Raw genomic sequence first — 12,257 nt, 5'->3', positions numbered from 1 at the left:
CCAATTTTATGAAAGATGATATGAGGAAAACTACAAAGCGGTGGTTAAAGGCTATTTTTTAAAATGCGTAAGCTGATCTCCTGCGTTTTTAGTTTCTTATAATCTTCCTAAAACAAATAGGCATTTCTAGTCTATCCCGACGACGATCGACGATCTGTACATCGAATTAAGGACGCATTTACCTGTGCAGGAAGCATCTCAATGAATTCAAGGTAAAATAATTAGGCCAAATGAAATAAAACGTGTTTAATCTCGGTAAGAATAATATAGATAAAAGAAGTCATTTGGTGCCACTATTTCTATTTATCAATCATTAAGGTCAATACCATACTCTCTAAACAGTTTTTGAACAGTACGTTTAAAGAAATCATTACAAAGTTCATTGTTTTCTCTGATCAAGTCAGATAATCGCCGACGACGCCGAGATGGCTCATCGTTTACTTCATTGTCGGAAATAAGTCCGGCCGCTATGTCATCGCGGTCGGCTGCTTGACGTTGGGCTCGTTCAGCCCGACCGAAAGCCTGCCGCGACGGTGATCCATGCTGGTCATGTGCAATACGTTGCACAGGTCCAAGCTGATCAGCAGGTCTAAGATGGACATGGCACAGTATGGTCGAGGGCGGAAGTTGGAGCCTTCAATGGAAGTGCCACGGGATCAGGTCTTGCCGCTACATCTTGATCTACAAGATGCCTGGTCTTCTGCCGTGCTTGCCTAGGTTGAACATGATAAGCAAAATAGAAGACATGCATCTTGTATTTGCTGCCGCAAAATCAATCTAAATGTATGATTTTCTGTTTAAACCATCATGATATTTTTTTCTTCAACCGCATTGAATAAAACTACATTGACATAAATCAAACACCGCGATAATTGAAGTCGAAAGTGTTGAAAACGTGAAACTACGCTAGTTAAAACGAATTATATCAATCACCATTTCACTATTTAACCTTTCACTGCCGTCGTTGTGACTTTCATCGACACTGTTTCGAGTTTGTTTTGTACTTTGGATACACCGGGACATGATAGCCCATACAAAACTTCGTATTCTAGTTTAGTTTGAACAAAGATTCTTTTATCCGTAGTACCATATAAAAATGATTTTATGTTTATCCTTATCTCCTTTACCCGATATCTTGAACTTCAATGTTCTTTTGTAATACCATCAATTTTGATAATTTTATCGACATTCATTCGCTAATTTGTTTAACTGAGAGCGTCCTATATAGCTCTTGAGCTGCTGCAAACGAACGGTCGGTATTTTGCCGAACATGGTCAACAACATTTGTCTATCTAATCGGGTGTTCCCGATATGGTCGTTAAACTAACAAAGTCTCCTCCTTAGAGATTCTTACAGACTTATCTTTTCGTTGCAGAAGGGTTCCCGAAGAACAACAAACATGAAGAATATGAAAAGCACATATGTCTGGCCATATGAATTGATACATTGTATGTAGCCGAATTACACGTGTTTACATATACACATTAATTATTGTGAGAAAAGAAAAGATCATCGTGATGAAAATGTTAGTATTGTATTATTTGTATTTACATAAAATCATCCTGAACATGATTATGTTTCATATATTTGTATTACTTACCAGCATTCATGTTTTTTCCTAAGCCAGAGAAAACTATTGATACACACGCTATGCATTTCAAAGTGACACGTGGAAATCGTTCTATAAACATATTTTACAGTGGCGTAGCAAACCGTAACTGTGATATAAGTTTATGGGAGAACAGCAAAAACGATTGTTGTTGGCGTTGTTGCAAGCCATTGTGCCACTTTCGCCGGATCATACATAACTTATTAAAAATCTCATAATCTATTTGCTGATCATCGTCAATTTGCCACGTCCTCCAAACTCAGATTTATGCTTTAGATATTTCGCTGACGATGACAATTCAAATGAAGGGAGAGACATGTTCATGTTATTTGCTGGACAATTTTATCAGTTTACTGCCGAAACACCAGAAACTCTACTTCAATTAGAAAACCCGATTTCAATTGAGCCTGAACGTGACCATTTGCTCTCAGTAGGAAACAGAATGTTTCTTTTCATGGTTTGGATAAGAACATATCCAACATACCATTTGTTGGCTATTATGTTTGGCATAAGTATGCCCACTGCGAGCGCTGAGATCAGAAATCTAATCCCAGATTTGTATGACATGTAACAGCATTATGTTGAAAGACCGACAGTTGCTGAATGGCGGGCTATGCAAGGTGGTTGAGCCAAACTTCATATAGCTGTAGGTGCTATAGATGGAACATCCAATCAGATATATAAGCCATAAATAGAACCACATGAACAGTTTTATTCAGGGCACCGCTGTTTTTACTGTATCCATACACAGGTCGTTGTTGATGTACATGGCTTTATACGCCATATACAGGGCAGATAGTCAGGACATCTGAACGATGTACAGCAGTACGGGCTGATTGCAGCAAATAGGTAATGATTTGCCATTTCAAGAGGAGTTGCCGCCTTGTGGACAAAATTTATCCAAATAGGAGCTGTATCATACACGTCCGCTCAGTTGAGGCGACGAGGCGAAAGCATCCCGGAGAAAGTCGAAAATGCCGAAAGCTTAACAGATATATTAGGAGCTGAACATGCAATAGGCAAACTGAAAACATACCAATGTGTTAGAACACTGTGGAAGCATCCTAGAGAAATCCTTCTACCCACTGTGAATCCAATTTAATGAAGTGACATATCCATTTGATTTATTTACTTGTGCATTTTGTAGTTTACCAAATGATTCCCGTTAATTCATAAACCCCTTGCTACAGCAACATTTGTATAAACTAATTGTTTGAGAACAAAAACCAGTATTTTATCGTTGTACGACATATAACTAAGCATCGGGAAAGGCTAAAAATGCCTATTATAGTAATTTATTCGGTGAAAGATGATATGAGGAAAACTTCAAAGCGGCGGTTAAAGCTTATGAATTATGAATTATGAATAGCGAAACCTAAAACAAATAGTAGTACCTTAAAGTTGTCATAATACTTATGATGGGTTTAAAATATATTAAGAAATTTCAACCTGTCGTCATGCGATTTACAAACACGAAACTGTAGTGAGACAGCTACTGAAGTTTGACTGCTCCATGTCAGTGCCGAACGTAAACACCGACTTCATGTTAAATACAGCATAAATACACACTATCTAAGGTGCATGTAGATAAAAGAGTCATTCTATTCTTTTTATTGCATATTCCTTAGCGAAGTTCTAGTCTTTCTAAACTCGAAGGATGTCCTACAACACAACACTACATAGAAAAACAGACCAAATAAAGAATCACTTTGTGTGTTTTTTCTCAATTTCTACGACAACCTACATTAACACTATTTTTCAAAACTTAGTTGAAAGTGAATCTGTCACAATGTATGACACTTGAAACAGTTTGTTTAGATTGTATCGGAAAGGTTGACGACATTGTTTGAACATAATTTCTCACTGAAACACTGCAATGTCTCGAACCACAATAAATTAGACGTCTGTTCTGAGATTTAACATTCAAATCTTTATATGAAACAACCAACCTAAAAAGATGCAATATTAGAGCTAATTGGTTTTGTTTTAAAGCTTGATGTAACATGAAGAAGACATTTGAACATAAGAACAGTCTCGTCAGTCCAAAACTAAGGCCAATACCTGTTAACAGATATGATTTCAAATCATTTGTCCCTCGCCAGTGTGGGTTGGAGCCTCACTAGGAGCGTAGAAGTCTTTACGTAAGGACGCCATGGGTTACATAAGGTTGGTGATTCTACCCACGTGCTCGCCCATAATGAATTAATGTCCTGAGGGGCACCTTGGGTCTTCATCTACCATGAAAAGCTGGTCACCTTATGTACTATGATTTTGTCGATGTGACTTTAACCCCAAAAATAATAAGAATAACAAAACAATAATAATAATACACTACCGGATAAGTTCACTTTGCAATGGTGTAATATAACATGAATCTTATCAACCGTCTTCAAACAGTGGTACATTATTTTCCTTGCTTACCGTATTGCACAAATTGTACAAATTATAGAATAAACAAAACGAAACAACGAAACAAAACACCTCCTTTGTAGCACTCTTTCGAATGGAATCATATCTAAACAAACTGAGAGAAAGTAACGTCCGTAAACAGAAAAGACTAACAAGTCATGTTCACGTGCAAAGCAGGTGGCGCTACCACACTTTTAGTTTCATAGGTTTAGTTATACTATAACAGGATAAAAAATGAATATATACATGTACATTTAATTGATAAACAAATCATAAAATAATCTTTTTGAATTTGTTTTGATATTTTGTAGTATCCATAATACCACCCCATCTCTCTCCAGACTCACACCCCACAACGAAGATAATAGAAACCTTACCCTGTTTAATTTCTATAAAATACGTGTTCATCTTTCAATATTGGAAATACCATTAACTGTTAAAAGGGATGATTACCAAAATATACTGTCTGAATGGCAAACAGGGTAGATCATAATCAGACAGCATTTATGTGCAGGCTGATCATGGTCTACACTGGTTCCAAAGACAAAAACAATCGTTAAAAAGCATAGCTAGGGTTAAAGTTTACTTTATCAGACAGACGAAAACCTCTACAAAATAATTACGTAACTTCGTCTTACATGTAACACTTTTTAAAAAATTCTCTGTTTTTTCCAATTACCTGCGATGAAAATTATTACGCATTACCTGATGTTTCACAGATTATCTTACTCTTAACGATTCATGGCATGATACAAGCCATTGGCTGCAAATTACAAATGAAATTTTAAATGTTGTTTTTATCACGGTGGTAACTGTTGCATTTTCATGTGTATGAATTAGTCATTGAAACTTTGTCTGAAAAACGCACGAATTCACGAGACTAAGAAAATTTGTATACATTTAATTTAACTAGTCCGTTTGTATGACAGAAAAAAGACTAATGGCTTGTGTAGTGGAAAAATCATATGTCATACAAACGCTTCGTGTGATGCAGTTGACATTTAAATTTGTTACCCCATTTAGAGTACAAAAAAAAAAACACATTCAATTATTATCATTCTTATTGTTGTTTCTTACGTTTAAGACATGTTAATCACTTTAAAAATAAAAGTTAACTGTTTACTGCTTTTTTAAAGTGTCTTCTTTACGTAATATTACCTTAGATGAAAGAATGCCAAGCCAGAAGTGAGGAGTTTTGCATTGTTGACAGTAATACATGAACAAACAATGACAGTGAAGAATGATACAATCAACTAAGACTGAACCGTCATCAGTAAAGAACGATTTACTATCATCACATTTGAACTGAAATATCAGCTAATATATATATATAAGTGTTTTAGATATGTAGACAATTGAAACCAGTTTGTAAATCTAGTTTTAATTTAATCGCTAAATTATAATTATATGTCACTATGATCCTATGTTTTTGAAGCTTTTCTGTAATATTAATTTAAGATGTACAGATTATATCTATTAATTTTATAACAATCTTACATATCAATTTGATGAAAGAATTACCCAGTCATAATTTCAGTATCTATTGATTTAAAGATACTAACGATTTTAATACGAATAAAAAGAACAGACAATGAATTAGAAACCAGAGAATAACAAACTCACACAAAGTATGTAATGCAAGCGAAAAATAAATGTTGGTCGGATGCAAGGTTCGAACCTTCAAAACTATCACTACAAAATGAACATATATATCCATCCATTCAACCTACTGGGCCATCAAAACAGCTATTGATATCTTTTATTTTAAAAGGGGTTCTTACATATTTCTGAAAATAAATATGCCATAACAATGTGCGATACCTATACTTACGTGTGCGCTCTATTATTGGTGATGGAAGCAAATGTTGCGCATGCACAATTTTGTTTGCTGCCCAAGTGATGACAGTTTCTAAAGATATTGTCGCTTCTCATTCTATATCTATCAATGTTTACATAAATAAACCGTTGCAACGGTTAATAAAAGTGAATGAGAAAATTGCGAAAACTCGAATGTAGTTCTTGAAACTAGAGACTGATCAAGGATTAAGTTTTAAATAAATGTATGAAACAGTGGCGGCATTTTGCCGTGCGGTGAAAAAGCATTTTAGAAAATCACTAATAAATTATAGATAATTACAATAGATTGAAATAAATAAGGACAATGTCAAATTTACTCATACCAAGGATAACACAATAAGAGGAACATTCTCATTTCAACTGTGATCAGAGCGTAAGAACCTAGTCTAAGAAGCAAGGTAATAAGAGTTTTCAAATAATCGAATCATGAATTTCTACCTCACACCGTTCCACTAAGAAAAGTCGACGGAGACTTCTCGAACATAATGATATTTGCAACAAAACCTTATATCCACTATTGTTATCAGAACACGAATTCAATCTTATGAAAAGTGTAAGGCAATTTTACCAATCTGGACACTTAAAGCAATGTAGGTCTGATGATTCCGCTTAAACTAGTGTAAAGAAAAGAAACGCGGAACTAATCTTGAAAACATTAATACAAAATGGAATTTTAGTTTTGGACGGACAAATATTTAAAGCAACAATAGACACAAAAGTAAGAAAGTCCCAGTATATATCTTTAATGCGAATAGTCTAAACCAATAAGTAGAATTATTTGATCAAAGTGAAATGGTCTAGAACAAATCTATGTGACTTTTGTAGCATGCATGTGGAAAGTATAGAACACCTATTTTGGTAGTGTTATCATATTTGTGAAAATTCTAAGCAATTTTCTGACGGCAAAGGGAATATCTGTCCTTTTCAATCTAAAATATATAGCTCTTGGCATTTTGCAAAAGGTATTGAATAGCAATAAGCAATAATCTAAGTTTTATTATTCATTTGATGAAATATTTTATTTTTCAAATGACAAATAGGCAGATGGTTCTAATTTTGACCAGTTCTTATCCTTTTTAAATATCAAATTTATCTTTAAAAATATCAGTTCAAACATATAGATAAAAGTAAATAAAGAAAAGATTATCATTTTAGAAAATGGTCTATCTTAAATCTATAATACTTTAATACAGTATGTAATGTCTCCACGTAAAGCATATGCATATAAAAATATCCATTGTATAAAATAAAGTTATGAGTTCATGGGCACGGGCTTTTAAGTAGCCTCCGTGGCCGTGTGTTTAAGGTCGATGACTTCAAAATTACTTGTCCTTCACCGATGTTTGTTCGAAGCTCACCAGAGGCTTCAAATACTTCATGCGAGGAAGCATTCTAGCTGGCTTGCGAAAGGCCGGTGGTTCTACCAAGGTATCCACTGATGAAATAATGTACGGAAGGGCACCTGTGGTCCTCCTTCACCAAAAAAGATGGAATGTTGCCACATGACATATAATTGTGTCGATGCGAAATTTAAACCAATAAAAACAAAAACCAAAGAAAACAAAATATTCCTTTTTATTATTTTTATAAAGTGTTAACTTTGAGTTGAAGTGTTAAAGTTTCTCACTTTTAGGGCCTAGCCATGCCAATTGGATACATTTTTACATACAATACAAATCTAAATGTAAAATAGAGAGGGAAATAGTTGACATGTTTCGTATATTCAACAAATTATTTTCATGCTGTTTATTTTCTTTACTTGACAGAGCTGTAGAATTGTGTAAACTATAATAAAATGTGTAATATGCATGTATGTGTCTCGTCTGTATGTCATCAAAGAGACTATAGAAAAAATCACTAAAAAGAAGAAAGAAGAGTAGTGTTACTTAACATCTAGAATGACGAATAGGCTGGTTTCTCATTCCTTACTCCTTATTCCTTTGTCAAATAAAGAATAAGGCACTAGTTCCTTATGTCCTATTTGACAAACACGTGGTAAAGGCAAAGAGAAAATAATCTTTACTCGCGGTTGAAAACATTCCACAGCATACGAATAAGGAATTGGCTCGGCTTTCAGCGTTCAGTGAGACCAGGGGCCGTATTCATAAAGTATAAGTATAAGAAATTGATTACTTACTTAAGTATTACTTAGGTAAGAAAATTATTTTACTTAAGGTATTAGGCCCCTAATAGCAATGTTTAAAAAATGGCATTAGCTTGGTATATTCTTACAGTTGACCGTGCTTTGCACTTATATGCAAATTTTTAAAAACTTTTACCGTGCCATTTTTTATAAATTTTGTGTAATTTATGGTATTTCCTAAAGCTCAAGTAGAGACAAATTTCAAAGTGGTGGCCTTTATCCAAAACGTTTTCAGGGAATTTATTTTTCCACTATTTTTTGTGAAAAAAACATCAAACTATTGGTAAACAATCATAAAACGTAAAATAAAAACTGTCAATATCATTTTTCTAGGGTGCCTCGAGTAAACGGATTTAATCAGACAGAATTCCAACTCCAATATTGAAAAATTATGGTCGAATCCTGTGGTTCTGTTTTGAATTTTGCTCACATCATTCAAAAATAACCTTGGGGCAGAAGTAAAACCTACCTACATTTCTTCCACAATATGTAATCTAAAGAATGAAGGCAAAATAGAGAACTTTTACCGCATGTAACTCGGTATTTTTAAAGATGTCTAACTCTACTCCTTCTGTTTTACAGGTAAATTCACTTTTAACAGCATGAAATCGCATATCAAATGATTTTTTTCCCATTTTTGTACAATAAATCAATAAGAAGTCTTGAAAGAAGTAAAAACTTACTAGAAAAAAAGGAAAACAAGGGAAAAAAATTTGGTCCCAGTAGGGCTTGAACCTACGCCCCCCTGAAAATTGCTGTCGAAGTAGGTTTATGGTAGGAAATGAATACTCTTCAAAAAGGAAGTACTCTATAATGGGCCTTAAGTATATTTGTTATTCATAAAACAACTTAATAAGTAATTCTTGGCTTTTATTGTAAACGAAAACTTAAAAAACAAAACATCAATTTCAGACAGATATGTTTAAAGTGCTTTTATCTGAAAAACAACACTTTAATCGTACTCACGACGCCATTTTGTTTTCTGACTTAAGTCAGTTCTTACGTATCTTAATTTTAAGCTGTTTTATGAATAGGACTTTTTTACTAAGACTTAAGCTGAAATCCCCACAAACTTAAGTAAAATATTCAACTTAAGTCAAAACTTATACTTAAGATGCTTTATGAATACGGCCCCAGTATCAGCCTTGTGCATATATCAATTTGCCATTCCCCCGCAATACAGCGGAACGGCACTTTGGGCCGCCCCCGTTTTCTCTTTTTTTGCTGATGCTGACGTAATCGTTGACGACTCGTCATCAAAACCTTCAATTTTTCCCGGCTAGTTGCGTCAAAATGAGACCTGTCCAATTACATACGAGCTTATTATTAGGAGATTCGAGAACGGCCAGTTGCCGAACACCTCATACTTTGGTGAAAGCCAACCACATAAATCCCTATCAATATAATTCATCTGTGTATTGACCTTTTATATATTAATTTGCAAATACTGTATTTCAATAGATGCATTTAATTAATAGGCATTACCAATAAATTTCCGCTGTTCGACATCCCATCGACCCAATAATTTCATAAAACGTCGTGTTAGTTTTTAACACATTCTATTCAAGAAAATTTACAAACAAAATATCAGATTTCTTGTACCTTCCCGGTCTGGATCTGGTTGGAATGGTTACCGCGCCTATCATAACCCAATTAGGTCAACCAATCACCCAACAAATAGTCTCTAAGAGAGACTATAACACAATCCGTTACATGCCCCCAAAAGGCTACACACAATAAATGGGGCTTAAACCACGACCGAAATGGGGCTTAAAATGAATGCCACAAAAAGCTAATTGACTTCTCTAAAAGTTCAGGCCCATTATCTGTTACATTATCAAGCGATATCATTCGAGTTCCTTATTCAACTTTGTACATCTATTTTGAAGCGTACGCGCTAAAATACTTGGACAATAATTCAGTGTTGTTATATTTTCATGGAGTCCCAACATAGGTGTAATAAAGTTCGCCTTAAGCCGGTGCTAGTGGGCGTAAGAGGTGTTGCATATTTCATTACCTGTTATGAACAGACTCCATCAAACCGAGTCCGCTATTATTCTTTTTGTTGCATTCTTTGAAAAGATTTTATTGCAATTAAAGTATTTCATTTTCTATGTTCCTTTCCAAATTCGACTGTTGCAAAATGAAATAAGGAACCAGCTCCTTATTGCTTATTCGATATGTCTCCAGTTCCTTATTATTTTGAGTAATACTCTCAAATATCCGTGCAAAATACCACTTGTATCCTTAAAACATTTTATGACAATAATGTATATACACATTTTAAAAGATTTTATTGTAAAGTATTTTTATTTTCTCTATTCTTTTCCTTATTCCAATTTTGAAAAAGGAATAGGGAACCAGTTTTTAATTCCTTATTCGGCTTTTCGATCTTACTTTCTCATGTTATGGTATAACGTGTTTAGTTTATGCCTTGGAACGATTTCAGCCTCGAGTAAGAATTATTTTCTCATTGTTTTTACCAAGTACCTTCCGAATAGGGAATAAGGGACAACTTCCTTATTCATTATTTGAAAAAGGAATAAGTTATAAGGAACAAGCGTACGTACTCGACATGCATCTAGATAGTATGCGCAACTATATCAACTACCAACCTGAGTACCCCCCAACTAGATGAAAAAAAATAAAAAGATGAAAGATGTACGGAAAAATAAAGTTACCCTTACTGTACTCCAAATTTTTCGACATAAAATATAAAATTGACATTTATATTTTGATTATGCCTTAAAACATATCTCAGCATAATTAACTGTTTGATCAACGTAATTTCTTACACTGTTTATTTCGTAAAATGCCGCCTTTTTTACAAGATCATGATACAAACTAAACATTACGAAAGGGGTCCAACAATGGTAGGAGGAGCTTTTACAACCTTTCGAATATCTTTTTATAATGTCAATTTAATGACATTAATGTAATTTCCATTATTAAAAGCGGTCAAAATCAAAATTTCGAAGCAATTCTTTTAAGAAATTTTTGTTGTAAAATGGCTTAACTTCAAAATGGAAATTATCCCATTACAATCGTTTTAGCAAATAAAGTCAAAACAAATCAAGACAATATTTTTAAAAGTTAAAAAGTTCCTATTACCACCGCTGGTGTTCTTTATGTGATGTATAGTAGCAAGTTTTATCAGAAAAAGAGAAATTTTATTACTCACCAGTTCTTGCTTTAGGAGTGCTTTATTCCGACACTTCCGAGCTCTTATCTCACAATCCATATATTCAATCAACTGCACAGTTTTAAGTTTACTACTGAATTGTAAGATCCGCCAATCAATGCACAATTACGCGATAGCCAAACCCATTTCCTGAAATATTGACAGATGCAATCATTGAAATTTAATATTGTAGGGATAGCGCATGTTTTTTCGTGTTGTAACATCTGCAGAATCCCGAGGGATTGGTTGGCACCCGAGCCCGTTAGGGCGAGGGTATCAACGATTCCGAGGGATTCTGAAGATGTTATAACACGAAAAGAACATGCGCTAACGCTATTCTAGCATAAAACGCGTTAAAAACAGGAAAATGAATATATTGTCCCTCAACGTTATTGAATTTCCATGAAATGCGCGGTAAAGTCTACGTTGTTTTGTCACGTTGACGTCATTTCATTTTGAGTTATCCGTTTTGGGGCCGTAATGCGTTTACGCTCTGCCATGGAACGTGCATATATAAAAAGGTGTTATAACAGCACGTGAGCGCGAGAATCTCTCTGTTAACACACGTTTTCTCTCCTGTTAAAACACCCCCGAAAAGTGACAAAACAGCAGTTTTATGCTAGAATTTACATTTCAGAACGGTTATTAAGGCTTTTGAAAAACGAGAGTTTATATGTTCTAATATTCACGTTCTATGAGGCTGTGTAGGTGCCGCGGAGAGGTAACGGCCGCTTACTTTGAATCACTTGCCGCTCATTGCTGTTGGTTCGAAAACAAACTTCGCTTACGGTGTAGAATACATTCATGAAGAAAGCCATCAAATTAACTCACGGAATATCGGTGGCTCTATGCAGATGCCACCTTGGCCTTGAATAAGACCACAATTAAAAGCTAGAAAGTCACCATATGACCTAACTTTCTATTAGTATGAAGATACCCCCACTAAGAAACAAGAATCATTCTAACGTTAAGAAAAGTTAATATGTTATGTTAAGTCTGATGGGACGGTTTTAAGAACAAAACTGTTTCAGGTAATCCTGCACATTTTGAAAAATATT

The 12,257-nt window shown here is 34.5% G+C and overlaps 1 protein-coding gene across 6 annotated transcripts in view; it reads right to left on the bottom strand.

The window, feature by feature from the left end:
- LOC123522872 (transient receptor potential cation channel subfamily A member 1 homolog) overlaps positions 1–11,330 on the bottom strand; it is a 41,419-nt gene extending 30,089 nt beyond the window's left edge. For 3 of the 6 annotated variants that reach the window (XM_053535224.1, XM_053535226.1, XM_053535227.1), the window contains exon 1: positions 11,200–11,330. Coding sequence is in view for 2 of the 6 variants with exons in the window: in XM_053535222.1 (XP_053391197.1) it covers positions 11,200–11,259 (60 nt within the window). In the remaining 4 variants the exon portion in view is untranslated. The remainder of the gene's footprint in view (positions 1–11,199) is intronic. The other 3 variants (XM_053535222.1, XM_053535223.1, XM_053535225.1) reach the window with 2 other exon arrangements.
- Between the last annotated feature and the right edge of the window lie 927 nt (positions 11,331–12,257).

Source organism: Mercenaria mercenaria, unplaced genomic scaffold (genome assembly GCF_021730395.1).
Source record: "Mercenaria mercenaria strain notata unplaced genomic scaffold, MADL_Memer_1 contig_4641, whole genome shotgun sequence".
Classification (NCBI taxonomy): domain Eukaryota; kingdom Metazoa; phylum Mollusca; class Bivalvia; order Venerida; family Veneridae; genus Mercenaria; species Mercenaria mercenaria.
Note: the sequence above shows the minus strand (reverse complement) of the source record. Positions and strands in the feature narration are given on the sequence as shown.